At 40.0% G+C, this 16,317-nt stretch overlaps 1 protein-coding gene across 6 annotated transcripts; it reads left to right on the top strand.

Moving 5' to 3' along the window:
- The first annotated feature begins 5,460 nt into the window (after positions 1 to 5,460).
- Positions 5,461 to 15,337, top strand: etf1a (eukaryotic translation termination factor 1a). Of its 6 annotated transcripts, none has more exons than XM_042493436.2 (11): positions 5,461 to 5,617; positions 6,000 to 6,110; positions 7,446 to 7,621; positions 8,368 to 8,507; positions 8,644 to 8,782; positions 8,902 to 9,092; positions 11,643 to 11,772; positions 11,891 to 12,064; positions 12,170 to 12,234; positions 12,328 to 12,475; positions 14,580 to 15,337. In XM_042493436.2, the coding sequence occupies exons 2-11, from the start codon at positions 6,025 to 6,027 to the stop codon at positions 14,660 to 14,662; spliced, it is 1,332 nt and encodes a 443-aa protein (XP_042349370.1). In that variant the 5' UTR covers positions 5,461 to 5,617; positions 6,000 to 6,024; the 3' UTR covers positions 14,663 to 15,337. The 6 variants fall into 6 exon arrangements, with proteins under 6 accessions (XP_042349370.1, XP_087937257.1, XP_042349372.1 ...); XM_088081131.1 differs by having other exon boundaries at positions 6,000 to 6,130; XM_042493438.2 differs by having other exon boundaries at positions 5,466 to 5,613.
- Positions 15,338 to 16,317: the final 980 nt, after the last annotated feature.

The raw sequence follows: 16,317 nt of genomic DNA, 5'->3' as shown, positions 1-16,317 counted from the left end.
TTTAAGTGAAATCTTGTTTATTATGGTCAAGGGCATAAAAATGAATGTAACTGCATCAAGACAATAAAGTACATATAACAGGGTAAAAGAATTGAATAAGATATGCTCATAAACATACTTGTAGATAAATGATTGGACTTGAGTCACAAATTTGATTACTTTAAACTCGGCTTGACAAAATCAAAAAACATTTGCAACTCAACTGGGACTTTAACACCAGTGAATTGTGACTTCACTTGGACTTGAGTCTTATGACTTGAACATACTTGATACCTTCCCCCAAAGACTAAAAATTTATTTTGAAAGTGTGCCACAAATCAGTTCATTAACCTCCATTTCCTAACTCAACTAACGGAAGTGCTATTTTTTTCCCAACAAACTGACATTCAATTCCCTGGATCCACGTTGTTCAAACCAATCTTTGAGAACTTTATTGTGCCAACTGAAAAAAAAATACCATTTATATTTTTATTTCATTTAGACAAAACATTAAACATGCAATATCAGTTTGAGAAGAGAAAGTTCTATAGTCTTTCAAATATGAGATGAGTTAAACATTTTTCATGTACTTCAGTCAAACGTAGAGCACATAATGACTTGTTTAAGACTGGGAACTAAAAGTTTAGGAGTTGGGACTTAACTTGGGACTTGAATACAAGGATGTGAAACTTAATTGTGACTTGCCAAATAATGACTTGCTCCCACCTCTGCTTGTAAATGCACACTACACCGCATGTGCAAAGAAACAATTTAAACAGAAATTGAGGCAGTTAGGTTGTGATGATGGGAAAGCACTTGTCTTTTGGTAACAAGACAACAGTGATTTATCTGCTGTGATTTTGACTGAAAAACAACAAACAAGTTTTAAATATTATTGTTTCTATGTCTATTTGAAGCTCTTGAAAACAGAATACTAAATTATAGTGTAACCAAATGTAGGCTATATAGCTATTTACATGTCTTTTTTTTATTTTTTTGGCATTTTTGGCATTTTTGCCTTTATTAGATAGGACAGATCAGCAGTGTGAAAGGGGGAGAGAGAGGGGATGGTATGCAGCAAAAGGCTGTGAGCTGGACTCAAACCTGTGACCGCTGGGGCACGGACAGTGCCATGAAACATGGGGAGCCTGCTTAATCCACTAAGCCACCGGACACCCCAGCTATGTACATCTCTAACTGCTGGGATAGTAAGAGTATTTTAGACTTGAAATTAATTCATGGGCAAAAAACAAAAAGGTTGAATCCTTTGATATAAACTCATATGCTGATTGTATTTCCCACTGCTAAAATAAGAAATGCAATGTCTTATTTAGCTAGAATGCAGAGGATTCAACAACATGTTAACCCTCTCTGCTCATCTGAATGCTCATGTGTGACGAGCAGGTGAAATGAGGAATAGCGGCCCTGGCCAAGACAGCTCCCAACTGCAGCACAGCGAGTGCCATCCATTTCCAGGCGACAGATCATTACAGCTCTGATGGTCGACAGATGGTGATGAATTGGCGCTGATTCTGGTGCTGGACAATTTTGGAGGCAGTCAGTTGCACAAAGTGCTAGATCACTTTTTCTCAATGATGTAGCCATCCAGTGAGTGTCAGATCCAAACCGAAGCTCCGCTCACCTCCTCCCACTCCTCGAGTTCACCAGAGATGGGTAAATACCACAGAGATAATCCTTGGGCTTATTGCTTCATGCACAAACAGATGTTTGTTCTGATAGAAACAATCACAATTCACTGAAGACTGACTAATATCCAGCATATGGTAACCTACTAATGACTAACAAACTGCATACCATAATAAGTACAACAAACACACAACAGGACCTGACTTTTGAGTGTCCCAGTGCAACAGACAGAAGCTCCAGGGGGATGATGCTCCTTTATCAACTCATAAAAACAAGCCAAATACAGAGGAAGCCATTTATTTGTCTTCAAACCAATGCTGTCATCTAGTGGTATAAACATGTACAGGCTATATTCTTCCACTGCTGCAATTAAAAAAATGCAGGTTGCTTCTGACTAGATTTTCCATCAAGCAGGGAAATATGTTAGACTTAGTGTCTTGTATATATATATATATATATATATATATATATGTGTGTGTGTGTGTGTGTGTGTGTGTGTGTGTGTATATATATATATATATATATTTATATTTGAATTTTTTACTTTTTAAAAATGCTTTTACGAAGCCTTTTTAACAGGCATTTGGGTAACTTATATGCAATAGCTCTGTATTTTTTTATATCTAATTTATTTTTGTTGTGTTATTTGATTTTTTCATGAAGTATTGTGCAGGTAGTTTTGCACTTTTAACTATGTAGCTTGTGTAGTCGCTTCATCTTCTCTGTTTTTGTATTGTATGTTGTATACTTCCCTTGTAAAGCACTTTGTGACCTGAGAGAAGAGCTATATAAATACATTTTGCTTACTTACTTATTAACATTTTTGCCTCTGATCCAGGCTCTCGCTGCCACCTTGATTTGCCAAACATTTTCAGTAAGCGTGTAAAGTACCTATGTGTTGAGAAAATGCAACATGGAAATTATCAGGAAAAGTGACACATCAGACCTAAAGCCCAATTTGTTCATTAGAAATACAACAAGCTTTTGATGTCCCTAGTGTTTGCATAGTGTCCCTCTCCTGACAGCGTAACTGATGTGGGTAGGGGGGTATGGAACAAATGCCATCCATATTTCCTCATTAATTGTTCCAATAATCAGTTGTCCAAATACGATTAGGATGACAGACACAGCATATGTAAAAATAAATCAATAAATAACATAGATGTGGCATGAACAATGAACAGGAAGATTTTAATTGAAAATGTTTTGTGAAATTGGGTTTTTGTGATGCTCTGATTTCAAAGTGTGTACTAGTAATGCTTTTTCTAAAACCATTTTTATGCTTTACCAAAAAGTACCAGAGTATAAAGTACAAACTAATACATTTCACCTACTATAACCCACAACATCTACAGGAGGTTCTGAGTTAGTATAACCTATACTAATAATTATACTATAATTACTATAGCCTCTAATAAGAACCACACTATACTTACACTTAACTCACACTGCAATTTTAGGCTTACACATGCTCCCCCAGCATCTCACCCAATAATTTGCATCTGCATCATCAACCTCAACAACAGAGGGCAATTGGATTACCGAGCCGCCTGGCTTGAAACACCCAGCTAGATTTTTTTTAAAGGCCTCTACAGGCCTACCACCAGTCAAACTAATTGGACAGCTGACCTTTCTTTGGCTTTAAAGAGCCCACTCAGCAGTTTGGAAGCCACATTGTCTCAACACTAAAAAGGCTAAAAGGATGGCTGAACCCTGCTAACTTGGGTTTGCCTAGGAAAATTTGCATATGTGTAACATTTAAGGCACCTGTTGCATCACAAAATAGTAGTGTAAGCTACAGTAAGTGGTACCAGAGTTAAGTTTTAAAAAGAGTTTAAGCCATAATGACATCTAAAAGTCATTTCTGCTGTATTGTTTTTTTTTTCCTTGAATTGTCATGAGACCATCTACTGCTGACAATTTCGGAAAAAAAAGTCACTACAGTTTATCCTCGTGCCCTCTGTTTTCCGACTACTGGTTTCTGAAGGCCAAATGTTTCCCCCGTTGGGCAGTGTTTAGGCTTAGTGAGTTTGTGGTTTCTGGGCCTATTCTTTAGGAACCCCAGCTAGAGAGATAAATGTTTGTTTCATGGTGATTGGTTCTGAATTTTTCTGACAGCTAAAACCTAAATATAAGCCTATAATGAGAAACTGTTCTTTTTTTTCAGGGGAGGGTGGTGGCCGGAGTCTGACTTTTTAAAATTAAAATTCTTTTTACCCTCTCCAAAACTACAAATATTTTTCAATTAGCTTACTTGAATAACTGCGGAGAAATCCATGTCCCTCCCCAGTGCTTAAAAAATTATTTGGCATGCCTCTCCTGTTTTGCACCACCCTCTGCCCACATAAAGAGCGAACAGTCCCTAAAGATCTTTAGCAGTTGTGTGACATGTGAAATTGGCTTCAGCATCCCATCCATAAAATGTTATTTTGCTGAGGTATGTGTAAGAAAGAAAAGGGAAGCTGACAACTACTATGTTTTTAAAGTGTCCAGCAGATGTCACTCTTCACACTAAATATTTATGGAAAGCTCAATAGGCTAATGACAATGTAATAGGGAAAAGTGTGTAGCCCAAAAGTAGATAGATAGATAGATTCTTTATTGTCTTCTTCCAAGTGAATCCATTGCCACAGTCTGTTCAAAGCCAAACATAAATACACAAGTGCACAGTTACATTATTCGCCACACCATAAATATATGCAAGACATACATCCACATTTATAGCCTGCACACAGCACCTACACAAATAGGCCCTAAAGGCCTAATAGTGGCAACAGTTAAGATGTCATGCCATCAAGACAGGCTGATACAAACAATCATGACTCCCCACAGAGGAGGGCTTCTGCCAACTGTGCAAGGAAGTCAATGGTGAGACAGATCTGCTCTTCTTAACAGAATGTACAAAATTCTAGTGAATTGAAAGAAAATATTTCCCCAAACTCAAAGATAAATATCCTGATTTTGACCTCATAACCAACATCAACAAATTACCAGTCCTGATGGGAGCACATAGAGAGCTGCAGTCTAGCAGCAGAAGACTAAGCCTGTCTTTACCTGCCACACCCTGAAGAACAGTTACTGACACACACACACACACACAGAGTTACTACTATTGTTACCATTATTATTATTGTTATTTATTTATTTTTAATTTTGTTTCTGATGTCCATCAGTATGTTCGGCACAATGTCAGTTGCATGGTTGTTGCCGATGAAGGTTCTCAGTCATCCAGGTCATTGTGTCCATAAGTGCCATTTTGTCGGCAGTTGGACTTGTTTCAGTTCCTTGAAGGCGTTTCGCCTCGCATCCAAAAAACTCCTTCAGTTCTACCCTACTGGAGGGTAGTTGCAGGCTTGTCTTGCAGGGAGTTGCAGTTGGCTAGAACTGAAGAGGCTTTTTGGATGAGGCTTCTAGGAACTGAAACAAGTCCAATTGCCAACAAAACAGCACCTATGGACATGGGTGTTGTTTCTGAACTGTGATGTTTGTCATGATATGCTGTTTGCACTTTTTTTTGTACATTTCCCTGTTGAAACCACCTCGTACAGTGTACTTTGGCAATACTAATACTGTTTCAATTAAGTCATGCCAATAAAGCCAGTATTAATTAAACTGAACTGATGTCTGTGCCACTTGCACAGCGTTGAAATTAAACCGAAGTCTTTGAGTAATGACCCTAACTTCAAGTCCCATGATCCTCAGTTGCGGACGCCCACCCAGTTTTGATGATGCTTTTCGCTACCGTCCAATATTTGTTTTGATATTTATGATCGACGTGCCAGCAGAGAGCTGCTATTGGTTTCTATGTGGTTTCCAGGAAGTAAACGCCACAATTCAAACCACCTCCCACATGTGAGCCCCGTCGTTAGCACCACGCGCAGCGTGTGGAGGAGAGAGAAACCGGTCGGGAAGGCAACGTCACTCCTCGGACCACCGACTCGACGTAGCGCAGCGGACAGATAGCGGAGCGGAGCGGCGTTGTCCGAGGCAGGTACCGTACTGGATCAATTTATATTGATATAAACTCAACGTCTGACGAGCTGACAGCTGGTTTCCAGGAGAACGGGGGAAAGTAGGTCGTATTAGATAAGAACAGGGTGGACTCTAGGGCCTGGCAGACTGTAGGCCTGTTATTCTCCGCGCTCTGTACTGACAGAGACAGCCCGGGAAGGGTCTTTCCTTCACGGTCAGCCCAGCTGCCAGTACTGGTCAGGTGCCTTAACGGACACCGCGCCACTAGGTTGGAGAGGTACATATTCCAGCTGGATAGGACAAATATTTTGCCAACCTAATACGACTGTGAATGTCAGCCAGTCTTTGTGCTTGCCGGTTTACCGCATATGTTTTGCTATTCTTTTTTCACGTCTTTTCAGGTGCTGAAGCGATTACAGCAGAAAGATGGCGGACGACCCCAGCGCGGCGGACAGGAACGTGGAGATATGGAAAATCAAGAAGCTGATCAAAAGTTTGGAAGCTGCCCGTGGGTAAGGGATCGATTTGAACAGTGAGTCGATGTAGTGGCGGGGCCCACCTGTACAAGGGTTTATGGTTTTGGCTGATTGTGTGAACGCTGGCCGCCGCAACAGCTGGAGATCGGATAAGTGGGGCCGAATTTGGGAGTGGTTAGCTTAGCATAGCTAACTCCGCTAACCGTAGCTTTTGCTGCTAGCTTGCTAATTGCTATCCGTTAATCGCTGTCGCATTTTGTCTGTCTGGAGGTCGAAAACGTTGTGTTAATATGGAAGGATGTGAATTTTGATTTGACTCCGTCCCGGGTGACATTGCGGAGAACGTTGCCTCAAGCCCCACAAAGGGTATAAAGCTTGTAACAGTAATGTTAGCTGTGCTGCTAATGAGACCCGCTAATAGACGTCATCTCTGGAAAGAGGCCGCCATGGGTGTCTTTAACAAGAAAGCACGTTGATGAGAGAGGAAGGCCGGCTAGCTTACAGCTGGACTTCCATATGCTCCCATAGACTCTTTCCACAGCGTCAGATGACGCCTGTCTGGCATTTTTACACGTAGATTATATGACAGCTTCTTAATTCCCACAAGAGTCAACTAAGTTGCCTCGTGGACGACGAGCTGCTTTGCGTCACAGTTACACTTTACTGGCAACAAAATAGTCCGATGAAAAGAAATCAGTTGCTTGCCGGTAGGGCCATTGTGGCCTTCTTGAATTATCAAACACGACATATAAAATGTGGGTGTTGCTACACTGGCTTATAGCTTGCTCTGCGACAGCTTGTCGTCTAGTGTTGCGCAGAATCTGCTGTCCTGTGCTGCCATGTCACACACAGTTGACCGTTTGCCCTATATTCATCCAGCTGCTGCTACCTGCCCGTGTGTGTGTGTGTGTGTGTGTGTGTGTGTGTGTGTGTGTGTGTGTGCGTGCAGTGTCAGCCTGTACTGGTATGCTTTGTCTTTGGACTGGCTGTGAATGGAGAGAGAGAGTGTGGAGCAGTGGAGCTGAAACAGTCCTCGGGTTCAAGGGCAGATATTGTATATTGTGTAACTCAAAGCCCACCCTGTTTGTTCCTCAACCTTTCAGACCTTTTCAAGGATATTTTGCAAGGGAAGGCTGTGTTGTGTACAAAATGAGATGAGAGTAAGAGACTGTTATCTTGATGGTGGTCAAATAAACTGGTCAGAGTTGATTATACTGATAATGAATGACACCTATCATGTAACTCCTTTTGACACATAATTTACATTGTCGTAGTGTGATTTGTTAGACATTGCCTCCTATAGCATCTTGTGTGTATGTATACCTTAGTTTTTATGTAGGCACTGATTAAAAGTCCTCTCTGTCTTTCTAGTAATGGCACCAGTATGATCTCACTGATCATCCCACCCAAGGACCAGATATCTAGAGTGGCCAAGATGTTGGCTGATGAGTTTGGTACTGCTTCCAACATTAAGAGCCGAGTCAACAGGCTCTCTGTACTCGGGGCCATCACCTCTGTACAGCAAAGACTAAAACTCTACAACAAGGGTATGTGTTGCATTGAAACCCATATAAAACCTTGCTGACCTCAATGTGAGACTTTGTCTTTTAGGGGCAGCTGAACAGACTAAATTACTATCAGGACATCTTTACTGACACAGATAATCTCACACTCCTTGTAAAGCTCAGATTGATATCAGATCTAATGTTTAATTGACATCTAGACAGATGGTACGAAAAAAAATTAGTGGCTGTATCGAAAGCTGCAGATTTATAAACACGAACAGATTTTAAGTTACAGTAGGTCTTAATTGAACTGCAAATTATATAAATGTATGTAATGTATATAAATCTATGTCAGCTTGTAATTTTTTTTAGGTTTTTCTATACATATGTACGGTACATTATGCACCTCCTCCCAGCTTCCAAGCAGCTAATAAATGAGTGAGAAGTGTTTAACTAGCACAAGGTGTGATGGTTGTAGCACTGAACTGTAAAGTATGCCACTAAAGCATGGGACAAGGGTGCTATTACCCATTGGTACAGTGTCAGTACATACATCACATCACATGTTATTACAGAAAGACATTCCAGGGAAAATACTTGTATGATGTATGTCTCACAGTATGTTGTGGCCTTTTGAAACCAAGATTGCAACATGTGCTGTGAAATATTTGAGAAAACTTGATGACGCTTGCCCCCCCCACACACACAAACTATACATAGTTTATTTATCTGTATAAAAACCTGATGTTTGTCTAATCTATTGGCCTCTGACCTTTCTCTCTTGCCAGTGCCACCCAACGGTTTGGTCGTCTACTGTGGCACCATTGTGACAGAGGAAGGCAAGGAGAAAAAAGTCAACATCGACTTTGAGCCTTTTAAGCCAATCAACACCTCCCTGTATCTCTGCGACAACAAGTTCCACACCGAGGTGAGGGCTTTTGCAAGGTTTCTGTCTGCATATGATATTTTCTTGTACAGATGTAAAGTTCTCTGAGTATCTATAATACACATGCTTTCTGTCACATTCTTATCATCCATTCTTCCATCACTCTCTCCTAACGCAGGCATTGACAGCCCTGCTCTCTGACGACAGTAAGTTTGGCTTTATTGTAATCGACGGAAGTGGGGCACTGTTTGGCACACTGCAGGGCAACACCAGGGAGGTGCTGCACAAGTTCACCGTGGACCTACCCAAGAAGCACGGTACTGACCTACAATATTCACACAACTCTGAATATTACTGTACATTCCTTTGGAGCTTAGCTTTGCACATTAAGAAACACTCTAAAGATTGCATCTCTTATTCTTCATCTCTCTCTCAGGCAGAGGAGGGCAGTCTGCTCTGCGTTTTGCTCGTCTGAGAATGGAGAAGAGACACAACTATGTGAGAAAGGTGGCTGAGACGGCTGTCCAGCTCTTTGTGTCAAACGACAAAGTTAATGTGGCAGGAATGGTCTTGGCCGGTTCTGCTGACTTCAAGACTGAGCTCAGCCAGTCGGACATGTTCGACCCAGTAAGTCTGTGCCTGTTTGTGTCCGCAGGGTGTCTGCTGGTCCTTTTAAAAAGTCATAAAACGTCCTGAATTCACTGTTGTTAGTATAATGCTTTAAGAGTCAGTAAATCATTTTAAATTTAATTTTGTGAGGTCTTAATGGCTGCAAATATTTGATCTAATTTCATTTATCCATCTTTATCTTCTTTTTTTCAAAATGTGTCAAGCTGCTCACTGTGAAAATTTAAATTTCCAGTGTTAGAAATCTTTAAAGCTACCACTGAACCTAATGCTGTATTTTTACTTTACATTGGCAAAATATAAATTAAGCTAACTCTCACTCTATGTTCCCTACATAAAATCTACCTCTGTACAGGACCACATATTTACTACTTACCCTGCAATGCTTGAATACGAAAAAAGATTATGTCCAAAAGTCTGCCTTAAATTTGGTGAGAAACTATTTTGAAAAGATCTTAAAAATCATTCAATGTAAGTGTCTGCCACCTCTAGGTACCCTGGTTCTGTTAGAAAGCAGTAACAATTTAGATTTTACCATGTAATATCAAAAAATATCGAAATGAATGTCCAAACAATTCAGCAACTAGACAACTAACCAATTTATAATCTGAGTTTACTGTGGGGAATAGATGCCAAAAAAGACAAGTTAATTTGTGCACAACACATACAAACAAGATATACACACTAGCTATACAATATCAATAAATAGATATTATGAATACCCCAAATAAAATTTGATATGCTGTTCATTAAGCTTTGTGTAAAGGACTGTTAAGTAAATTGTCTTTGTGTACTTTGAAACAGTACACAACAACAGTGCGGATACTAGCAGTTTTTTCCAAATGCTTATAGGTCTTTGTATATACTGCATACCGTCATACCATGATGAAGAGCAACTCCCTCAGCCCACTTTTAAAAGCCTCTTTGCATTGAAAAATCATTTTCGCTGCACTGTTTTGTGCTATCTGCAATTTGCTCTTATCTGTGGGTTGATTTACACCACAATACACTCCAACATTAGGAACCTTTGTGTTCGTTATTAAAGCAACATAACGTGTGTTTTCCACCTTAAAATAGCAGTTTCAAAGTCAATCTAATGGTACACTAACTCTCAGTATTCCAATTTAAAGTCTATTCCGTTCTCACAAAGTGCCACAGTTACCTGCTTTCTACACTTTGTAATTTGGCCAGCGGGCCCTGGTTCCCTCGCAAGAAGTGCGTATTGCACTAAATAAGTAAATCCATCTTATGCCACAATGTTGTCACTGTCCTTGTCGATTCTCAAGTAAGCCTTAAATTTGGAACTGAACAAACCTTTTTCAACTAGCCTGTAATAAATTCTCTCTCCAAAGTAGCCATTTAGCCACAGCCGAAAGACATCATGGAAACATTTTACTTGAAAACACACATACTCCACAAAACAGTTTGCAAACAAATGGCTTTAGACTCTAGCAGAGTCATATTTGAGCAAAATCCAGTGAAATTACTGTACCTTGTCAGTCAACGTGGTTCTCTGGCCTCTCACAACATCTTTGCTGGCTCTGCATACCTCTGGTTGTCAACAAATGCACATTTTCTATGAGACCTTTGGTGGGCACTGAAGCACACAGAACCAAATTTCTGTATAAGCAGTAGACTTTATACTGTAAAGGACAACACATTAAATACGTAGTATATTGACAAAAGTATTGTGTATTTAAATGATCAACATCAAACATGTTTGAAAATGATGCCAGACTTTATTGGGAGGTCCGGACAGTAGTTTTTTGGGTGCACTAACCCCTGAGCAAAGGCGGTCCTATCACTGGTAACCGCTAAGTGAGCTTTCCACAGATACCTGGTCAAAACTCTGGTCGAAACACAACCGACAGCATAATGTGTCATTATTGCAAGCGTGTTTCTTTTGATAGCATTTACCATATCTGCCATGTTAGGAACTTAGGGATTTTATCTAAAGCTGCTTAGTTTGGAAGAAAAGGCTTTTGGTATGCAGGGTTCCTACGAGCGTGAAAAACCTGGAAAAGTCATCGAATTTCGGAATCACAATTTTCAGGCTTGGAAAAGTTATGCGATTACTCCAAATTCTAGAATTTTTTTTGAATGTCATAGATTTTTTTGTGTAAAATGAAATTGTAACAATAATCTTCCATTGATAACGTTCCACGTTATATAACATACAGGTTAATTAATTTCTGTAGCTGTCGATGTTAAATAACTAGTATGTGTCAGTGTGTGACAGCGTTTTGTTTACCATCACCTGTGTTTTGCCATTGTCTCCCTTCTTTTTTGTGTGCTAGCCGGTATTATGTTTGGAAAGATTTTAAATCAGTTTGAACCTGATATGTTTGAAAATACCGGGCAAGTGGGGCAAGAAATGGAAAAAACATCTTTATTGTGGTTCCCTGAAAACTTGTGGAAGAGTTTTGAAATCTTGCCCATGAAAATGTGTGGGAAACCCATAATATGCTTCTAGCTGTATCACTCTATGCCTATGTGTGGATATCTCTATAGTGTGTTTAACTAGTGTTTGTGTGTGTGCGTTTTCTACAGAGGTTACAGGCCAAGGTTTTGAAGCTGGTGGACATCTCCTATGGAGGAGAGAATGGTTTCAACCAGGCCATTGAGCTCTCAGCAGAGGTTCTCTCTAATGTCAAGTTCATCCAGGAGAAGAAGCTCATAGGTGAGTTGTGTTATTGGTGCATTAGAACAACTGTATTGAAGTGCCTCTAGTGACAGCTAAAGGAAACAAAAGCTTTTGTTGTGTTGGAGATTTTCTTGATGTTTGTTCCTCTCTACAGGGCGGTACTTTGATGAGATCAGCCAGGACACGGGGAAGTACTGTTTTGGTGTGGAAGACACACTCAAAGCCCTGGAGATGGGAGCCGTGGAGATCCTCATAGTCTACGAGAACTTAGATACTATGCGTTACATTCTGCGTGTACATGGGGCAGAGAGCAACGGAGCAGAGAACGGTACACAAATATCACACCTAACATTGCTGAGAAACAGGGAATGTATTTAAAAAAACAAATATGCTATGGTGCTGTTATCTTAATGTCTGTCCTTTTGGCTTTCAGATGAGAAGACTTTGTACTTGACGCCAGAGCAGGAGAAAGACAAGTCTCACTTCACAGACAAAGAGGTGAGCCCTGCAAAGGAAGGACATATCCCTGTAATTAAAGCTTAACACATTACCCGTTATGCCATGTGTTCCTGACTCTGCTTCTGTTCCTAGACGGGACAGGAACATGAGCTGATCGAGAGCATGCCACTGCTGGAGTGGTTTGCTAACAACTACAAGAAATTTGGAGCCACGCTGGAGATAGTCACAGACAAGAGCCAGGAAGGGTCCCAGTTCGTCAAGGGCTTCGGAGGCATCGGGGGTGAGCACACTGTTGTTTATGTTAGGGGTGATGACAATGGGAGTTTACGTTTGCACAACATCAAGTTAGGAAGAACAGGGGATTTATATTTCATTGGTCATTTCATGAAGTTTGTGACTTAGTGAGTAGATGTACTACTCTTAGACCTAGAGGGAGCAGGTCCAAGCTACTGTGTATTTAATGTTTTCTCTGTGCTGAAGTGACCATGGGCAAAATATGAAGGGTACCTTAAAAAGACTTTAGTTTTTCCTTCCCTGCCCCCTGTTTTCCATTGCAACCTGGAGCAGTGTAGGAAATGCGTTGTCGGCAACATAACAGCTCTGTCACAATGAATACAAGAGTTACTTTTCAGGAAAGCTGCTCTACCTAAATATACTTCATACTGAGATCAGCTGCAATTAAGACACCGATAGCCAGGGCTGTATGATTGCAAAAAATGTCACAGCCTAATAATAATCACTGGCTTAACTTCATAAACTAAACATAGTAAGATATGGGTATGACTAATTCAGCTTAAAAGACGCTGTGTCTGACTACTTTGAGGAAATCACTGTTCACATATAACCATGGCTACAGCAGAGTACAGTAATAGACTCCTGCACTTTAACTAGATACTTGTTATTTGGCCATGTGATATTGATACAGTAGAGAGGACAGACTGTCCCAGTTCGGTTCTCTTCTCATCTTTTTCCTCGATTCACTTTCCTCCTGTCCTTTGGCCACCGTCCTAGTTTTTCTCAGGAGGCAAGTTGTGGACTGGGAGATTTTTTTGGCTGAAAAAAAGAGGTTAAAAAAGGGAGGCATTATGACAGCAAATTAAAAGCATCCTCCCTGATTCTTAATGTCCCTGTGTTTTATTTGCATTGTATGTTGTCCTCTCCTTTTGAGGAGACGTGAGCAACAGAAAATCCCTGTGTGATCAGTAAAGTTTCACATTATCCTTTCCATTCCAAGTGTTTGAATGTTGCTTCAAACATTTGTTTACCCGAAAGAGTGTGTGTTAGTTTATTTGATGTGGACATCACAGTAGCATTACAATGGTAACATAAATTTATCAATAAGGACCGTATGCAGTGTGTTATGTGTTTTTAGTGAAATGCTAACACCTGTCCACAGGAGGCTTTCTATTTTTTCTCCTTCAGTAATGATTGAATACCTCAATTTCAATTCAGTTGGTAGACAGTTCCATATTTTACTCCTTTAACAAAAAAGACTAGTCCAGTCTTGTCCAGATGAGGTTTTTGTATGATGCAATGTGTCGGGCTGTGTCTGACGCATATAGTGTGTTCTTGTGTTGTGGGGTTGTAAAATCAAGTATGGTGTATTTGATGGAGTTTGCACTGGAGCATGCTGAGATTCCACCAAAACATTGGAAAGTATTGTTATAATAAACACCTGTGACATCTAATGAAATGCATAAAGTGCAGAGGGATAATTTCATATAAAGTACTCTATTGGTATCACTTAAAGGGTACTGGTATCATGATTTTTTTAACAATACACTTCCCCAGGAACGTGACAGTTATTGTTTATTGAGGCCTGTGTGAGATTCATTCATAACTTAATATCAGAGGCATAATAAATCAAAGTATTCAGAATATATTTAGTATGATTTCCTGCTACAGGTAAGGCCTTTTCATACTGATGTGCTGTTGTCCAGTAGACAATAGTGTAGTGGAGACTTAGATCATCCAAAAGCTTTCAATCCTTTTCTGTGAACAGGTGCGATGCAGCATATTTATCAGGACAGTTGTGGAAACATTGTGGGTCTAAAATTTAGAGCCAGTGATGGCAAGTCAAATTAATTTAATGTCAGTGCATTTATTAAATGAAGAAAGAATAAACACTAGTTCCCTGCACAGCCCCCCTCAGCCTAAAAGTAAATTTTATGCTGGTTTTTAATTCATTAAGTAGTACTTAGAAAAATAGGATTTTATGAATTCATGCTTTTTAGATACAAATACCCCAACCCCCGTAGCTAAAAGGGATTAGCTTATCCTAATACAAATTCTTCCTTTAATGCTGCTACGATCTAACCAAACATGACATAAGCTGGCCAGCCATCATATTACCCTCGTTAATCTGTCATCTTTGTGTTTCTCAGGTATCTTGCGGTACAGGGTGGATTTCCAGGGCATGGAGTACCAAGGAGAGGACGATGAGTTCTTTGATTTGGATGACTACTAGGTAGTCGGGGACTGATATTGGGAGAAAAAAAGCAAAGCAAAGGAATGAATGAAGAAATGAGGAAAGAAAAATGCCACCTCTCTTGCAGCAAGTGAGAGGTGCGACCGTGTTGACCATATATATGACAGACACACCTTCCAATTTACCTGTTGCATACACAAACTTGCGCATACATTTCATTTGTACACGACAAAAATGCATCACACAGGCTGAAGAGGAGTGAGATTTTCTTTCATCCAGAGAGGGAGAAAGCCCTTCCTGAATAAATCCCTGCCTTAGAGTGCTGGTTCCTTCCCCTAGTTGGATTGGACTCGACTCATTTTGTTTTTTTTTCCTCCTCCCCTCCATTTTGAATGAACACAACAGCAAGTTCCCAGATTCCTCGCTGTCCCCAACCCGGTCCGAAGAAGAACTTTGGACTCACTCCTCACATATAGAAAATATATTTTCCTTTCTTGCCTCAACATGTCCCTACCCTCTCTCTCTCTCTCTCTCTCTCTCTCTCTCTCTCTTCTCCCCTCTATGCTTTCTCTCTTTTTTTTTCTTTTTTTTTTGCATTTCATTTTTTTACTGGTAACTGCTGCTGTTGTATTTTATGAGAGTGGGGGATTTTTTTTACCTGGGTTTCTGTAGAGAAAGGGGGACAAAGTATTAAATTTGAACTGCTGAAAACCATTGCTACCTCCTGATCTGCTGTGGTCTCAATCCTGTGCTGCGTCTGTCCACTTCCTGCAAAGGTGGACCTTTTTTCTACTTACCTGACTTTAAATTAATATATTGTTATAGTGCTGTGTGAGTGGTAAGTGTGCATGAGTGCTTTTAGGGGCATTCTGTTTTTTAATCATCAGATCCACCTCCTTGTGTTGAAATTTAATTTCACGTTGCAGAAAGCAAACGTATCGGATCTCTTCATATTAAACATCGCTCTTGCAAAAGATGACACGCTCAGATAAATTAACCTCCGATATTTTTAAGAATCTGAATACCAATTGCGAGATTCCGCCTATTTGATTGCATTTGTAAAATTATATTTGACAGGTTTATTTGTTAAAAAATCCATTCAATATATGAACTTTTCAATGCATTTTTGCATTGACAGTTTTAAATGCAATTCGTTAGTCATCTAGAAACTGAAGTTTGCCATTTGCTCGCCTCTATTAGGGATGCGTGTGAGTTTTCATTCACAAGGCTTTGTGGAGAAATGCTGAAGACTGAACCACCCAAGGAGTAGTTAGAGAATGGCCTTGTTAAATACACCAAACACTCATCCATTCTTCAAAAAATGAGTCAGATTGATTCACAATAAAAGCTAAGGAAGTTAAAGTGCGTGAAGGTTCTTGTTAAGATGAATAGTCAGAGTAGAATGTTATCCAAGGAAATAAAACATCCTGCATATTACAGCCTTACAACATGTCCTGCAAAGATAACAACAATATGAAGACACTGGGATGTGAATAATTTAAATATTAAGGCTAAATTGGCTGTCAAACATATTCCTCTAATGCCTGTGGGAATCATAGGAAAGCTTATACAAAGGTGAACTGAGGTAAAAGATGAGGGAAACTGAGGTTGTGTCTGAGTGCCTGCATCACATTTTGTCTCTGATTTCTCTTTACATTAATTCTAACCATGCAGCATCTTGTGTGGATATACTA

The sequence above is a fragment of the Plectropomus leopardus genome, chromosome 8 (genome assembly GCF_026936395.1).
Source record: "Plectropomus leopardus strain MGB_pleo_1.0 chromosome 8, ASM2693639v1, whole genome shotgun sequence".
Classification (NCBI taxonomy): Eukaryota; Metazoa; Chordata; class Actinopteri; order Perciformes; family Serranidae; genus Plectropomus; species Plectropomus leopardus.
Note: the sequence above shows the minus strand (reverse complement) of the source record. Positions and strands in the feature narration are given on the sequence as shown.